Here is an 18161-nt window from a genome sequence, read left to right as displayed (position 1 = left end):
GGGTAATCTTGCTGGCAGGTTGCCCTCAGCCGGCCTGAATTCCAAAGTCTTGGGTCCTGCGTCGGCTGCTGTCACCCCTTCCCTAACGTCAGGTTTATAAAAGAAGCAATTGGCACCATTTTCTTCAGTTTTTCTTGCCCCAGATGTCAGGTGCACCCAAAAAGGGTAGCCAAAATTTATATATATATATATATATATATATATATATATATATATATATATATATAGGACTGCAACATCTACATTTATGATAAGTGTACACAACTGTACTATGTTCTTCGTGTTTCACTGTTGCAGTCATTACATTTGGGTAGAGTCCCAAAGCTATGGTTGGGAGGCTGGAACTAGACAGCAGTAGGAGCGGCTATGAGGCCCTGCAGAACTGCAGTGGCAAAGCCCACCCTGGATTTAGAGTAGAGTGGCAGATGATAATACTTTGTAAAGGTGTGCACTGAACTCCAAGTAGTCGCCTCTAAAATGTCTCTGGTTGGTACTCCCCTGAGAAAGGCTGCTGAGGTGGCTGCAGCTCTGGTGGAATGAGGTCTAATGCCCTTAGGCACTGGCTTGCCATGGTGTAAGTAGCAGAAATGAAGGCAGTGGCCTAACCACTTAGAAATTGTCTGCTTTGAGATAGGCTTTCCTTGTGATCCTGCAGTATATGCCACTAGTAATTTCTCTGTCTTCCTGAAAGCTTTGGTTCTGTCCAACTAGAATCTAAGTTGTCTGTGCATGTCCAAAGAATGCAGAATTCTCTCCCCTTGTTCTGTGGATTTGGGTAGGTTTGTCCTCAGGGAGACCCTGTCTGGATGTAAAATGATGAAAGGTTCCACAGCCATGAGCGCCTGTAGCTCAAACTCATCTTGCAGAAGTAATTGCTAAGAGCAGAGCTGTTTTCCAAGGTAGAAACTTCATATCTACAGTAGCCGCTGGCTCAAAAGGAGGCAGGGTGAGCTTTTCCAAGACATAGTTGGGGTCCCATGCAGGTACTGGTAGTCTCCTTGGGGGCCTTAAATTTTTGGCTCCTCTGAGGTACTGCCTTAATAAAGGGTGAGAAAAAAGTGGTGGCTCTGTATTGTAATGAGCCAAAATGGCAGAGGCATGAATTTTAATTGATGAAAAAGATAGGCTTTTGTCCAGCATCTCTGTTAAGTAGTGCAAAATCTGAGGAATATTTGGTACCACTATCAGTTCCTAGTGCCTGGTTACAGGCACAGAATCTCTTCCATTTTCCAGCATAAGACTTTCTAGTACTAGGCCTTTTGGCTTCCAGAATGACATCCATCACAGCTTTACTGAGAGGTGTTTTTTGTACGACTACATTATCTGCCATGCTACAAAGTTTAATGTCCTGAGTTGGCTGTGCATGATCTGATTGTTTTGCTGGGACAGTAGTCGAGGTACTTGAGGGTAAGGTCCAAGCTGGGTATAGAGATAATTTTCTTAGTATTGGATACCAGTACTGGTGTGGCCAGTCTAGGGCAATCAGAATCATCTTTGGCTTCCCCTGACCTTTAGGAGCACCTTGGGGAGGAAAGGCATATACCGATAGGTTTTTCCAGCTGAAAGATAGGGCGTCCACTTTCCATGCTTGTCTGTGATAAGTCCTTGTGCAGAATCTTTTTAGTTGGTAATTGAGGGGGGAGGCAAATAGACCCATGTCCGGGCATCCCCATGTCCTTGTTATCATGCTGAAAACTTGTGGATCCAGTTTCCACTCGTGGAGATCCATGAGGTTTCTGCTTAGTTTGTCTGCCAGAGTATTTTCCTTTCCTGGCAGGAATTGTGCCTGCAGATGTACTTGGTAAGTCAAAGCTGTGTCCCACAAGGTCATGGCTAGTCTGCAAAGGGGGTAAGAATGTGTGCCCCCCTGCTTGTTTATATACCACATGACCGTGGTGTTGTCTGTCTTTATCAGGAGTTGTCCCGGATGAAGTAGGTCCTTGAAGGCTGTCAGGGCATTTTGAACAGCTAACATCTCTTTTTGATTGATATGTAAATGCATTTGGTTTGAGGACCATGTGCCCTGAATGCATCTTCCTGCCATGTGGGCTCCCCAGGCATAGTCTGATGCATCCATTGTTAATGTCTGCCTGGCTAGAGGTAATGTGAATGGCTGCCTTTGTTCTGGTGACAAGCCTTTGCCCACCATCGAAACTCCTGTTGCAGGCAGGGAATGAGAGTAATGACTGTTTTCAGGCTGTGGCAATGTTGAGTCCAAACACTTTTTAAGTACCATTGAAGTTTCCTCATATGTAGTCTTGCATATGGAATTAGTAGGATGCAGGTTGCCATGAAGCCCAAAGCCTGCAGAATTTTTCTTGCAGATAACTGGGCCTTTGTTGCCAACATTTTGAAATAGGTAGTCAGTTGCCTTTGTTTATCTGGCGTGAGATAAGCCATCTGGGCAGTTGTATTCAAGCTTACACCCAGGAATGTCATCTCTTGTGAGGGTACTAGTTTTGATTTCTTTTTGTTGACTGTGTACCCTAGGCATGTTAGAAGTCATTTCACAAACGCCAGATGTTGAAGAAGAATGCCCTTGTTCTCTGCTTGAATGAGACAGTCGTCCAAGTAAGGATATATTTGTATTCCTCTTTGTCTGCAGAATGCAATTACTGGTGCCAGGCACTTTGTAAAGACCCTGGGCGCAGTAGATAAGCCAAAGGGCAGTGCAGAGAATTGGTAATGCATTGAACCAGCTTTGAATCTTGGGTAGCTTCTGCATGATTGTCTGATTGGAACATGCAGGTATGCCTCTTTTAGGTCTAAAGTCACAAGCCAAGCATTCTTGCCTAGCATGGGCAGAAGCTGCTGCAAAGTCAACATTTTGAATTTGGAATATCCAGGAAAGTGTTCAGAATAGATAGGTACAGTATCAGCCTCCAGGCCTTGTCCTTTCTGGCTACCAAGAACAGTTGAGTAAAATCCTTGTCCCTGCTCTTGCTCTGGTGCTTGTTGAATGGCCCCCAAGTCCATGAGGGATGAGACTTGTTTTTGTGTCTCTGCCCATTGATTTTTTTGGCAGATCTGGCCAGCCGTTTGCCTTTGGCAGAGTATGGAAATGGAACTTGTAGCCTTGTGTCACTAGGTTTAGAACCCACTTGTCCTGGGTTATGATGTGCCAATTTTGAACAAAAAGTGCTAATTTTCCCCCTAAGGGTGCTGCCAGAAGATAAGTGCTTGGTGCAGACAGGGGGGAGTTATTGGGACTGTTTTTTGTATGTTTGTGATCTATCTTCTCCAACTTTGGAGATAGAAGCACCCCATTGCTTGGGCCTATAAGAACCTTGCGCCTGGGATCTGCCCCTTTGAGGTCTGTTTGTCACAGGAAAGGACCAATTTTTTGTAGGCCAGTGTCTACTAAACGTAGGTGGCTGTACTTGTAAAAAATATTTGACAGTTTGCATAGATTTAGCTTTGTCCTCCATTTTCTTTAACACCTCTTCTGCCTTAACACCAAACAAAGTATCATGCTGTAAAGGTGCATCTAGTAATTTATCTTTAACATGATCAGGCAGATTTTGTTCCTTTAACCAAGCATGCCTCCTAATTACAGAACCCGTAACTGCGGCCCTGCAGGAGGCCTCCAAAGAATCAAAACCACATTGCAAAGTATGTTTTCCAACTTGTTCTGCTGCATACAATAAATCCTGCATTTCCTTGTCTTCTGCACATTCAGAATTTAACAACATTTTCTGTTTAAGCAATCCCATGGCAAGTACTTAAGCATATGAAATTGACAGTTTAAGGCCCTTACAGCCAAAGTTGCAGATGTGTAAACCTTTTTTCCCCATCTATCCAGTACCCTTGAATCTCTGTCAGAGGGGGTTGGGTTTTTTGCAGTGGAAGCCTCAACTCCCTTTGGACCCTGTGAAATAGTTTCTGGGTCAGCAGCAGGGTTTTTAAAAAGAAATTTGTGTGAGTCAGGAACACTAATATCTGTCAGGCTTAACAGGAGCTGGGGGTAAGGAGTCAGGGTCAGACTAGACTCTGAAAACACATCTACAATGTCTAACACAGGTGGATTGGCTAGAGGCCTGTGCTAAGGTAGTAAAAGAAAATCCCTGAGCCTCTTTTTAGATTCTGAAAAATCTTGGCTCTCCCAGTGGAAATGCTCCCTCATGGTATGCAAGGTTCCCCCAAAGGAATAGTCCTCAGGAGGAGATGCTGAAGGTATAGATTCTTCATCATCAGAATCCTCAGGGGGGGGGGGGGGGGGTATTCCTGATCAGAAGAGGAATCGGAAGAAATAGAAACCTGATCTGAAGATTCATAGTCAGTGTCTTGCCTAGGCCTCTTATCAGGAGGGGGATGGGAACCCCTGATCAATGTAATAAAGTCTTAGGCCATTTTGAGCATCTGTTTTTTTTTTTTTTTTTTTTTGGCATAGAGGCCTGTCCACGTGGCTCTTGAGTTTGTTTCCTTGCCTTAGAAGGTGCTTTAGTCTTTGCTTTTGAAGCTGAAGTCATTTTAAATGTAAAGATGTTTAGGTCTGAATACACCCTCAAAAGCCAGTACCTGCTCAGCGGCTCCAGACCCATCTGAGGGATTAGCGTCCGAAGCTCCAATACCGTGAGTATCCAGTGGCATGGCAGACTCCATGTGGGAGTCGGTAGCGGCTTGCGACTCTAAAGTAGCTGGTATCAGGGGCTGCGAAAGCGCCTCACTGAGAACCGGCGACTGGCTTAGGAGAAGCTTCCTAGTCAGTTTTGGGCCTCGGTTGTTTTTCTCTATCCTTTTCTTTGCGTTTTTTTGTAAACTCTGGTAGTCGGATGGCTATCCAACGACATTTCAGGATAATTAAACCGGCGTCCAAAAAAGTTTAAAGCAAAATCATACCGATGCTTAACAGTGCATTGGTTAAATCTAGCACAAAACCGACAACCAGTAACGTTGTGATCAGGGCCTAGGCAAGGAATACAGTAAGAATGAAAATCCTTATGAGGTATTTGCTTTCCACAAGAAATACAATTATTAACTTTTTCTGACATCTGTCTGGAGCAAGAAAAAGTTTCCACAATGGGGTACTTAGCTTTATTGAAGACTTCGGATCTGAAACTCAAACATGAAAATCTCAGGAGTCAGCTGACCGGCACTTGCGAACTGCTTCTGCTTCGGGCACTGCGCGGCAAGAAAGACTTAAGAAAATGGCATCGGCTGCGTCTTTTATACCCCTGACGACCTGACATCAGGGAAGGGGCGACAGCAGCCGACGCAGGACCAAAGACTTTGGAATTCAAGCCGGCTGAGGGCAACCTGCCAGCAGGATTACACAAATGTAATGACTGCAACAGTGAAACACAAAGAACATCATACTGAAGTACCCGAGTGTTACCATATATCATCTTATGACAGTATAAGTAACATTTAACATGAATTCTTTAAATCCAAAATTAAGACTTAATTCAGGAAATGAAGTTAAAAACACTAATATTTACTGTGCTACCTAACTCTTTAGTGCATCCTAAGAAGGTAGCCCACACTAATGACAAATTCTTTAAAACCAACGAACACTAAATTCATGGGATGGAATTAGAAAACAACTATTTAATATACTACCTATCTCCTGCATCTTAAAATAAAAACCTACGCTAGGCTTCCAACTAAAATATCTAAACAATCTTGGATTTATGATACATCTCTGAAAGGGTATAATAAAAATAATCAATATATTTAAAATTGATCTAACAGTCCCTCACTCACTGTTTCATGCTCACCTAATGCATTGCACCTTAGGTTTTACTGACTAAAACCTCTCAAAGGTTGAATTTAATGTTCTTTTAATGTTTTATATATACTTGCCATACATATTATGTCCATTACTCTTTATACTAAAGATATATAAATTTATGTTAACCTTTAGTTTTACCTTGCCAAACTCTTTAGCTTCAATATGCCTTTAATTGAATGATTGTGTGAACTGGATTTATGCTCTACAACAAGGGGCACAACATTTATGGGAGTGCTCAACCAAATGTCTCTAAACAGGAATGGGAGGGTTTAAACCTGTTAAGAGCGGCAGATGTGAGGGTCAGTAAGCCAGATAAAGATGGGGGTGTTAACCATTATGGATAGCTGGGATTACACAGCCCGCATGCATGAGATCTTGGCCACTGAAGCATATCAAAAAGTATCCCTGAATGAGCTCAAAGTAGCTCAGCAATGGATAAGGGGCTAGATCGAAGAACTGTTTATAGAAGAAAGGATAGATGTGACCAGTTATAATTATTTGAGCAAGCCATTCCCCCGAATACCAATATTACTTGGGATTCCCAAAATCCATAAAGATTTGGTTAATCCACCAATGAGACCACTAGTAGTTGCTAGGAATTTGATTACTTACCCCTGTGCCAGATTGGTGGATTTAATCCTGAAAAAATACCTAATCCATGAAAAACGGATTTGTAGAGATTCATGGTCCTTCTTACAGAAAATTGACCAACTACAGTTTGATATGGTTATTATTTTAAGATGCATCAAGGAGAAAGGTAGTATATCAAATAGTTGTTTTCTAATTCCATCCCATGAATTCAGCGTCCGTTGGTTTTAAAGAATTTTTCATTAGTGTGGGCTACCTTCTTAGGATGCACTAAAGAGTTAGGTAGCACAGTAAATATTAGTGTTTTAACTTCATTTCATGAATTAAGTCTTAATTTTGGATTTAAAGAATTCATGTTAAATGTTACTTATACTGTCATAAGATGATATGTGGTAACACTCAGTTACTTCATTATGTTGTTTGTAGTGTAGCTGGGTGTTTGGTAATTTGTTTTCATCTTATTCACTTTGGTTTTTATGAATGAACATAGTAGGGCGGGGACCCATGATGGAACTAACCAATTAATCAACATCTCCCCTTTGACTGGGAATTAAACATCATGTGATCGTCAGACTATGGTTTAAATTGTGTTTTTTAATCATTCTGTTGTCTGAAAAAGTTTGATTTGTGCGTCAAACGAAAAGCATGGAATAAAATTGTAGCAGCTCAACAGATATTACTTGCAGCTTCATGCTTTTGCCTCGGAGGTCTTTTTCTTTATTTTTTTAGGGTTTCAGTATATATATATATATATATATATATATATATATATATATATATATATATATATATATATATATTAATATTAAAGACTACAGGTGCAGCTAACCATTGACAAGACCCCTATACAAATCATAGCTACTGGCCTCCAAATCTGACTCAAGATGCAAAATCTATCTATCTGGACCTCTTCGAATCTATCAAGATTCAACCCTTTACCCTGATCCTGGGTGACTAACTACCCAAACATAGACTGGAAGAACTACTCATGCCAGAATACAAATGGCCAGAGAATCCCTGATTTGTCAATGCAAATGCCTTGGAACAGCTAGTCGATACCCCCACAAGAGGTCATAATATCTTGGACTTGGTATTAACCAACATGAGTAACCACTGCAGCATCGCTGCAGTATCATCCTCTCTGTTAAGATCTGACCATTCGAAGTCACCATCTCCCCTGACTCCCCATCTAGCCAGGGTCAAACAAAAACACTTCTCCAAAGCTGATTCCAGACTCCTGAGGGATGGTGCAAACAGCTTCACAGCCCCCTCCCCCTCTCTAGGAACTAGCACCAGTATCCAAAATTACACCAAAGTACTGTACTAGCATTTATATAGATGCATGGAATCAGGAATACCAGACAGAATTAAATCATCCTCTGCAAGGAAGAGTAAACCTGTCTGGTGGACAGCTGTAATAAATGAACTCTATAACAAAAGGAAAAAATTGCTGTCCAGAACCAAGAAGAGCAGGTGCCCATTTGGAATCAATCTCTCCTTACAGCACTAGTGAAATCCTCTAAAGCCAACTTCGAGTCCAAATAAGCCACAAGTACTAGAGACAATCATAAGGCCTTCTTCACATACGTCCGCAATCTCAAAGGAAGCACCCAGATCTGTATAGAAATGGTGGTCAAGGACACTGCATACATAATTCCCATAGAAGTAGCAAACTTGCTGAATGACAGATTCAGTAAAAACTTCACCCTTCTGTCCCCCTCCATCAGTAAATCAGGACATCCCCAGTACCTGCACCCTTTCCCTTACATCTAGGGAACAGGTCATCACTGCTCTCTCAAAGGCAAAAAATACAGCCACCATGGGAGGCTGCATCCTACATAAACTCAAGGAGGAACTTGCAGCACCATTAGGCATCCTATTCAACCAAAGCCCGAGTACCAGCTTCATCTCAGCTGAGTGGAGGACAGCTACTGTCTTCCCTTTACACAAAGGTGGTGCATCTACCGATCCAGGAAATTATAGACCCATCAGCCTAACTAGCCTGATCTGCAAGGCCATGGAACAGATTATCATGGACCTCATTAACAAAGGACATTGGCAACCTCTAAACTCTCAATCCCACACAGTTTGGCTTCATCAAGGGGAGGTCATGTCTGCTAAATTTGGTAGACATCTTTGAGACGGTCACCAAAACCATGGACGAGGAGAAGACTGCGCACACCGCCTACCTTGACCTGGCCAATACCTTTGACACTATTCCCCACTCTGGCATAATAAACTCTCTCAACTAGACATCAATCCATATGTTACCAGATGGGTAGCTAACTGGCTCACTGATAGAACCCATCTATTCAGAATAAGGGAAGCCACTTCAAGCAGTAGACTGGTAATGAGCAGCGTACCCCAGTGTTCGGTCTTGGGGCTTCTGTTATTTCAGGATATACTTTTCTGAGGTGCAGGCCACAACCAGTGGGTTATGGCTGACCAAGTTTGCAGATGACTGCAATCTGGGCGCTGTCATCAGTTCCCCTAGTGATGTGGACATCCTCCAAGAGGGTCTTACACAAACAAATGACTGGTGCCAGAAACATGGCCTCAAGCTAAATATCAAAAAATGCATCATCACCCCCTGTGGGGAGAGTGACATCCCCACAAATTATCACATAAATAACGTTCTAAGCATACCATCAGTCGTGAGGGATTTGGGCACTCAGGTTGATAGCAACCTTTTGACCACCATGTTGCTTCCATTGTACGGAAAGCTTTCTACATGGCCCACCTCATAAGTAAGGCTAACTTATCCAGGGACAAGGGGGTCATAACATCCTTGTATGCTTCCCTTACAAGGCCCATTATTGAGCACAACGTCCCGTTTGGCATGTACCTCGCAAAGCACATGCAGCAGTTGGAGAGATCACAGGGGTTCCTCACCAGGAGAATCCAGGGCCTCAAAAATCTACCATACACAGGCTAAAAGCCCTATCCCTGTACTCTGTTTCATACAGACGCCTCAGAGGTGACCTCTGTTTGGCATACAGAACAATCTCGGACCTTGCATTGATGGGACTGCTACATAGCCACAAATCAAGCTCCACTCGAGTAACCCGCATGCACAGCCTCAACATGGTCTGACATCAACAGGACTTTTGGCGGGACAGATTTATGTCCCAGAGATTCCTCTATCTGTGAAATAGACTCCCTCTTCACAACAAGCAGACTACCTCTTTAAGCGCAACCTCGATAACTGGATGGGAAACGGAAAATACATCCCTTGGATTCCACCCGTGTCCCTGCTGGACAGGGGCATTGTGTGCTGACTTGTCTAAACTCTTGGCTAGGCTTATAAGGGCCTCAGGGCCAATAGCCTAGTAACTTCCAATGATCCTTTGACAGCTTTTCTAGATATTTTAAAGGCTTCTTAATAAGGTAAGAAGAATGTTAACGGTCTCAGTCTGATAGGCATTTTGCCCAACCAAATTTTATAAGACATCACCTTACTTCAGGCCTTAAAAGAACAGGAGCACTGGATGGGATGATGTGCTATTTGTCTACCAAAAACACACGTGTTGATGGATTTTAGGAAGAGAAGATAATTTTCTTTGGTATCCAGAAGATTTTTGTATCAGATTGGTGATTATTTCTGTGGAAAAACAGCCAGTTGTATCTAAGCAATGAGCAAATATACAGATATATACTGCCAGTGTGAAACTGAGTGAGGAGTGGTACTTTCACAGTGAGAAAAACTGAAGCCAACATAATGGCAACACTAGTTGTATGCGAGTCTTGCACCACCTGCATCAGAACCTCTGCAAGATGGAACACCCTTCCCAAAGATCAATCTACATGCTGACACATTTCTAGTTTGTGTCCTTTCAGTACTGTTTCAAAATTATCACGAGTTCTAACCATGTGATACTTGATTCTGTACAGGAATGCACCTGGAATATTATTAGGTGCAGGAGATCTAGCGTTCTTACTCTAAGGCTGTTTCTAGAATTTCTCAAAAAAGTGGTGCATTATCCCTGCTTAATTTAGGTTCACGCATTTCCCATTTTAAAATTAATTTCTAAAATGTTCACGGAGTATTGTAGAATAAAAGTTTTAATGATAATTCCCATCCCTACACAGTCCTGATTTTCTCCTTTAATGTCCTTGATTTGGCAATTTTTAATAGAATATGACATTTAGTAAAACTAGATTAAAAAAAAAAAACAAGTTATTTGTTGATGGCTTTTTTCTCCTATGAGGTTTGAATTATCCAGTGTATTTTTGTCTCAACTCAAACTGATATGGCTAGGTATGAGACAAAATATATCTACCATTTCAGCGGTTTCTATATCTACATTACATAGATCACAGTCATAATTGCCTAGTGCTTTGTAAATTTTATCAGAATTACCATTTGAGAAACCCCCCAAAAATCTAAATTTAGCGGCTGTGACTTAGTCTACACACTATAGACAGAGTCTATTGAAAGTACCAACTTCTTCTATTAGTAAGTTATGATGTCTAAATATTACTGCTCTTTCTTAGGTTCCCATATAGAGTCTTAATGAAGTCTGCTAATATCTGGGCATATACTAGTTAAACGTATGCTGAACAATCAGCATTTAGATAATCAAAGTCTTCTAGTAATATTGTTTTACTGGCTGTATTATATCCTGCAATTTAGTTAGGAAACAGTCATGGAAGGGGCAATAGCAGGTCATAGGTTCATAGGTGTGTACTATGCTAATGGCCCTGGAGCCTTTACAAGCCTAGCCCACAGAAGTGCCCTTGCATTGTGCCACCCATTAGTTCCCAGTGCCTCTATCAAGCAGAACCACTGGAGTGATCCCCGGGGTGAACTTTCTATTTCCCATCCAGTCATCAAGATTTCTCTTGAAGAGGGCCAGTGAGGTGCTCTCCTTGACATGTATGAGAAGTCTATTCCAGAGCATGGGAGGTCTCTGGGGGTATGAACCTGTTCATCCAACATGTTCTGTAGATATCGGTAATGAGGTTGAGGTCTCTGGAGCGTGTGGTGTGGAAGAATTGGGATTTCTTTAGATGTAGCATTTTTAACAGAGCCGGGTCAGACATGACTTTGTAAGTCAAACAGAGATCGCCTCTTAGTAGATATGAGACAGAGAATAGATGGAGTTCTTTTGAGTCAGTCTGTGTACATGTGTTTAAGACCTAGGATCCTCTTCATGAGGTACATTTGTGGCCTTTCCTGTTGCATGTGTCTAGTGAGGTACATGCCGAATGGGGCATTATACTCTAGGATTGGCCTAATGAGGAATGAGTAGAAAGAGATGATGACCTCCTCTTTCCTGGATGTAAAACCCTTGGTACTGAGATGTGCCACATAGGACTTTCTGACCACAGTGGCAATGTGGTCGTCGAAGGAGAGGTTGCTGTCAACCTATGTCCCCAGATCTCTTATACAGTGTTCAGTGGGCTCCCATCGATATGGTAATTAGTATGAACTGAGTTTTTCCCAAAAGGGATGACGCATTTTTTGGCATTAAGCTTAAGGCCATGGTTTGACACCAGTCACTGGTCTCAGTGAGGCCTTTCTGTAGGATGTTGACATCACTTGGGGAGTTAATAATGGCTCCCAGCTTGCAGTCGTCTGTGAACTTGGTCAGCCAGAGTCCTTCCGTGTTGGCCTGGTCTTCTGAGAAGTAGATGCCAAACAGGAGAGGACTCAGGACCGATCCCTGTGGGACTCCACTCGTGACTGTCCGGCAGTCTGACTTGGAGTCCGCTACTTTCACACTGAGGGTTCTATCTGTGAGCCAATTTGCAACTCACCTAGTGATATAGGGGTTGATGCACAGTTTGGTGAGTTTATCAATAATGCCTCAAGGGGGAATGGTAACAAAGGCTTTGGCCAGATCGAGGTAGGCTGTATGAACTCCCATGCCCTCATCCACAGCTCTGGTGACTGACTCAAAGAAGTCAACCAGATTGAGCAGGCATGATCTACCTTTCACAAAACCAAATTGCATGGGATCTAGAGTTTGGAGATTCCCTATATCTTTTGTTATTCAGGTCCATGATGATGCGCTCCATAGCCTTACATATCAGACTCATCAGGTTAATGGGGTGATAATTCCCAGAGTCTGTAGTTGCTCCCCCTTTATGGAGAGGGATGACTGTAGTAGTGCACCATTCAGTAGGGACAAAGCTTGAGATGAGACTGTGACTGAGCAGAGAACACAGATGTGGTGCTAGTTCACTTTGTAGTTCATGTAGAACACATCCAAGGATATTGTCGGGTCCCATGGAAGCTGTATTCTTGGCAATGGACACTAATAATCATGCCAATTTTATATAAATTTCAACATTCAAGAGTGCCAGTTGTGTACCTTTTTTTGTTTAGTTCCAATTACAGCTCATGCCTGTTAATTGTAATGTCAGCGAAGAAAACATTAACTTGGCTCAGAGTATACAAGGAGAAGCAATATCAAAAGAAAGCTCAGAGTAGTAGGAATATAAATATATATGTATATATCAGAGAACGGAAGCTGGCAGCAAGACAGAGATATACATACTGAATTATAAAGGCTCAGGAATATGAGGTATAAATTACATGGAAAGACTGGAAAAGTGAAAGCATGGGTGAAAACTGAAAAGGTGAAGTATTAAAGACAAAGTTCAATACAATTTGCTTTACATAGGTTGGTGGTGTTGGATTGCAGTATTACTTAAGGAGTTAAATGTATTTGAGACTAGATAGAAAGGATGAGAAAGGAGCATACCAGCACAGACTAGCTATTAGCATTATAATGGACCCATAGACCTGATGGATCAAAAGCCTTCCCTTCATTCCTTGGCATCCAGGTAGGTTTACAATACGTTTTCATATCACAGCGGACTGTAAAAGGCAAACGATATAAGCACTCCAAAATACATTATGTAAAGCACATTCAATCTGTGCAGTGGCAAGGGGCCAGAATGCAGTGTCAACACTCCAAAATGATTAATAAACCTACTGTTAAGGAACTGTGAGAGCATGTATGTGTGTGTGTGTGGGGGGGGGGGGGGGGGTAGGAGTGATAGCCAGCTGTCCCTATGGTAGAAAAAGTCTGCTTCTGAACTGCAGGTTTTACTTCCTGGCATAAGCCCAGGAGATAGCCACAGTGACTAGGAGTGTGCCTGGGGGGGGGGGGGGGGACAATCCCCTTACATAGAGTCAATAATGCACTGCCAGTGTTGTCTGCATGCAAAAAGCCTGGGCACACACAAGAAAAAGAATGCTTCACATCCTCACACTGGACTCCAAGGTAAGTGCCTGCAACACAAGAGAAAAACTGTGCCACTTTGAGTTAATTGTATTTGTCTCATCTACCTGGCCACCACCATATAAAGAGAACACTACAGAGCGAGTGAATTTTCATAGGAGGGAATGGACCTCGCCACCATAGGAGGCTGCAGGGTGGACTGACTGATCAAGCATGAGGAGACAAGTGGCTGAGGGAGTATTGTATTGTACCTTTATTCCCAAAGCATTCACAATCTCAGTGCCAAAAAAACTACTGTGTTACAAAAAAAGAGAGTATGCACTTTTTCTGTGCTTATATCTATTTTGAATTGAAATTAACATGCAAGAGTCAGACACGAACCTGTCGAAAAGGAAGTAGGTTGTCAGCATTTTATCTCAAGTAAAGAAAACATGAAAAGGCTGAGAGAAACATTGCAAACACTGCCATCAACTGCCTCAGATTCTGCAGGACATCCTGGGGCCCTCCGTTCATTTGCAACAAAACTGAAAGTAGTACCAATGGGACGTTTACTCCGATACTCCTTGTTTGTTGCTGTTTTATTTCTGACTTCCTCTTTAACGGTTTTGCCTCTACCTCCCTTTGAAACAAAATTCATAGCAGAAAACTTAGGCAGGGACCTCCTGACATGAACTTGTTGATACCTATAGTGGTTGTTAAATCCTACAGGAAGGGGCAGCCTTACCTTCTTCCCCATTTAGAGTCATATGAACAAGTGCCCTGAACAGGCAGTCATTTACCACAGCGATCAGCTTTGGCAACAGCAAAGTCACGGATGCTTTTGGCTTGAAGCTCTTAGAAACCTTATAAGCTTGGAAAAACATTCCTCCTATAATCATAAAAACAGGTAAACATAAAATTTGGACACCCCATAAAAGCAGCAACCTTGTGATAAGGCTTAATCCATTTTTGTTCCTCAAATCGCTAATATCAACACATTTACTAACAGGTTTATCATTCTCTTAAATACTGCATGCAGGACCCACTAGAATTATCACGTCATATTAGGTACTGGCAAAAACGTGCTAATATTCAAATAGTACTATACACACACACTGTCTGGAAACCTCAAAATTTACTTTAAGCATGCAACTTCATGGCCCCCTGTTTAGTCCCAACGAATGCTAGCATGTGAGTTTAACTAAATTAATTTCTTACTGAATATAGGTCACTTTGCTCATCACACCTGCTGCACAATAAGAATGAGGGTACCTTTTAGGCACACAAATTCTCAATTATGTCAAGTGCTAAAGCAATTACTAAATATGACCCAGATGTATGACATTTCTTTTTCTACTACAAGTTTTGAATGAGACGGTCGCACATACTTCTAAGTTTGTCATATTTACTCATGCAAGCTGCCTATTCCTGCTGTAGGGATAATGGACTGTACTCTCATTGGCATTCTAACTACAAGAATTTCACTAAATGAAGTAACATTTTCACAAGACAATTTGCTTACTGTTCTTTCTTAGTCAGATGATCTTACTGTAAAGACAGGTCTGGGAATAGAAGAATTATTTTGCTTATTGATTTCTAATCCTACTTAGAGCAAAGTAAGTGTGTATACAGTAACAGATTCAACACTAGGCTAGGATATGCTCTTGTTACAACTGTAAGACACAGACCCACTTATGGTTCATAAAGATTCTTGGATAAGCCTCTGGCTAACAATGTTCACAGACGATTGTAGACTGGGAGCAGTCACTGAATTCCCCCAAAACGAGAACACCTTTCAGGAAGGTGTAATACAAACTCCTGGTGCCAAAGCTTAAAACTCAATACCAAGAAATGCATTATAGTACCTTTTGGAAAGACCCCCCCCCCCACAGTAACTACATCACGAATAAAACACCGTTAAAAGTTGATTCACTAGTCAGGGATCTGGGAACTTATGCAGACAGCAGCCTAACCTTCAACTAACATGTGTCCAAGTTAGTAAGAAAATCCTTCTATGTTGCTCAGTATATAAGCAAGGGCATGGCATCTACGTCCAGACAGGTCATCATACCACTACACTCTGCCCTCATCAGACCCGTCAAAGTACAATGCCCCCTTCGGTATGTACCTGACCAGAGACACACAGCAAATTGGACCATACACAAAGGCTCCTTAGAAAAAGGATACAGGGAATAAACACAATGTACTAAGCTGATCGTCTCTAAGCATCATCATACAGACTTCTGAGAAATAATCTTTGCCTGTCATACAAGGCATCCCTGGGCCTTGTTCTAATGAACCTTTTTACACATCTGCAAAACAAGCAGCATCAGAACTACTAGATTAAAAGACCTGCATTTTGTTTGCGACAAATACGACATGACAGAACGACAGATATGTTTCTCAGAAAACTCCCACTCTCTGGAACAGGCTCCCCATCCATGTGAAGCAGAGCTCCTCTCTATCCCTATTTAAGCTCAATTTGGACCAATGGATGGGTAACTGGAAATTCTCCCCTGGTCTGGCTCCTAGCTCTCCGATGGACAGAAACAGTCAAGTAAAATCACCCCTAAATAAATCAAGTTAGTGGGTCACATCTGGGTTACACGGCTAGGCTTATAACAGCCCCAATGGTCATTAGCCTAGTATACACCTATGAACCTATATTTGGTATTAGGTTTTAGAACAATGCAACGCGAAATGAGTAGATGTTCATTTGAAGACTACCTTTGGGAAACTGCCATTTAATGATAAGAGATAGCTGAAAGGCATGACCATTATCTAAGGTTGTTACAAGGGATGGGAAGGTGCTGCCAGCAATAACTAAGTATTTAAAAAGTCTGCAGACAAAACTATCTTAAATCATTTCATAAGTCTTTACTTATACAACTCAAAAAAAGGAAAGTGTAATTACTCAAAATCAATTAACCAAAGAACAGAAAACCAACTTCCTCACCTACTGCTTCCTTACAGTCCAGGATGTGAAAGCCACTGTGCATGCAAGCTGCTAGCAGAACATGTTCATGGATCGGATGCCATTTTAATCTCCAGACACCACCCTCAACATGTGTATCAGCCAATGGCTGTTTCATCTGCCGAGTATCCCACAAAAGAACATGTTCATCATAGCTGCAAAGAAAAAGAAAAATGGATAAGGCAAAACAAAGTTCAATACTATATGCATACAGTATAATCATGATGACTAAACCTCTGCTACTCTGGCTTAGCTCAAACACTTGTAAAATCTGAAGTTGCTATCACTCAAAGTTCTGGAAGCACAACTCCTCTGCTTTGCAGACTTCAACTCTGAGAAGCTGCATTACTGCACAATACTCTTAACAGTACATTCTGTGAAACTGATTCAATACACAGTCTCTCCAGTCTAGTGGTGTGCCATGAGTAAACCGTGAATTTGACCCAGGAGGCCAAAGGTCAGTTAGCAGCTTGGATAAATGACTGTGCTGGCAGAGAGGACAGGTCTGCCTATCCATGGGGGTCAACAATTGCAATGGAGTGGATCACTCATTGAGCCTTGGTGAAGGCCAAGGCTGGGAATATTTGTCAAGATGGTTGGTTAAGGAAGTGTGGTTACCCAAGGGTCAAGGGTAGTTGTGTCCTCAGAAACCATACCTCATTGCCTGCCCAGCCTATGGACATACATTGATATGCTGGTGGCAGGGTCAATGGAAAGCCACCACTGCAAAACCACAATAATGACGGCTTTTCATCAGACTCCATACCACTTGGGTAAGAGAACTAAAGGAACCTGCACACAGAGTCAGAGGCCCACCTGAGTGCAGGGCTCTCCCAGAAAGGAGACCCTCCACCCTAAACCAGGACACAGCTGAAGCATGTGAAACTGACGATGGGACTATTAGGGAGCAGGTGATACACAAGCCTGAAGTTAGTGCAACAATACAGCAAAAAAAGTTGTCCCCAAAACTTTCCTTTTGACTGTATCACCACTGATCCAAACTTGGTAACTTCAGGAGATTTGTTTATTTTATTTACTTTACTTTACATTGTTGACCGGGAATAGTCTGAGCTAAAACAGCCCTTTTTCAGCGGAGGCCGGGGGAGAAAAGCTCCAAAACATTATACAATACAACAGAAAAAATTACAGAAGCAAGTATTCCAAAAAGGATGACAGAGTCAATTATTTGACAAGTATTAACAACATTAAAATCAAGCAGACAAATATTTATAAGTCATTGTTAACATCAGGCATGTGGACAAGACACATTCATACAGTATAGTCAAAGTATTAATACAATATGAGCATTAGTTAATTTCAGTGGTTTGGTGGGGATATATAAGAAGAGAAAAAGTTAAGCTGAGGCTTAGGAAATCATGGTTTGAAAGAGGGTGGTTGACAAGGCCATGGGGGAGAAGTTATAAAAAACGTAACAGTGTAAATGATAAGAGTTAAGGTTAGTGGTCAATTAGTGAGTAGTTTAAGGATTGGGGGGGGTTATGGTGGGTGAGTACAGAGGCAGGACCAGAGAGTTTCTAAGTGTTCTTTAGCAGCTGCTTTGAATTGTTTTGGTTGATTTAGTAATCAAATTTGTAGTGGAAGCTTATTCCAAGCGATGGTAGCTATATAGATTGCATCCATTATTAGTCCTAGGTTTATAGATAAGTAGTAGGTCTTGGTCTGAGCTGCAGCGTGA

At 41.9% G+C, this 18161-nt stretch overlaps 1 protein-coding gene across 1 annotated transcript in view; it reads right to left on the bottom strand.

The window, feature by feature from the left end:
- The window catches only part of LOC122796004 (diphthine methyltransferase-like), a 376921-nt gene that overhangs the window by 42782 nt on the left and 315978 nt on the right, over nt 1-18161 (bottom strand). Inside the window, exon 5 of the mRNA XM_044064484.1 lies at nt 16448-16620. Within this exon, the coding sequence (XP_043920419.1) occupies nt 16448-16620 (173 nt within the window). The remainder of the gene's footprint in view (nt 1-16447; nt 16621-18161) is intronic.

The sequence above is a fragment of the Protopterus annectens genome, chromosome 2.part2 (assembly GCF_019279795.1).
Source record: "Protopterus annectens isolate FY-2018-M chromosome 2.part2, PAN1.0, whole genome shotgun sequence".
Lineage (NCBI taxonomy): Eukaryota > Metazoa > Chordata > Ceratodontiformes > Protopteridae > Protopterus > Protopterus annectens.
Note: the sequence above shows the minus strand (reverse complement) of the source record. Positions and strands in the feature narration are given on the sequence as shown.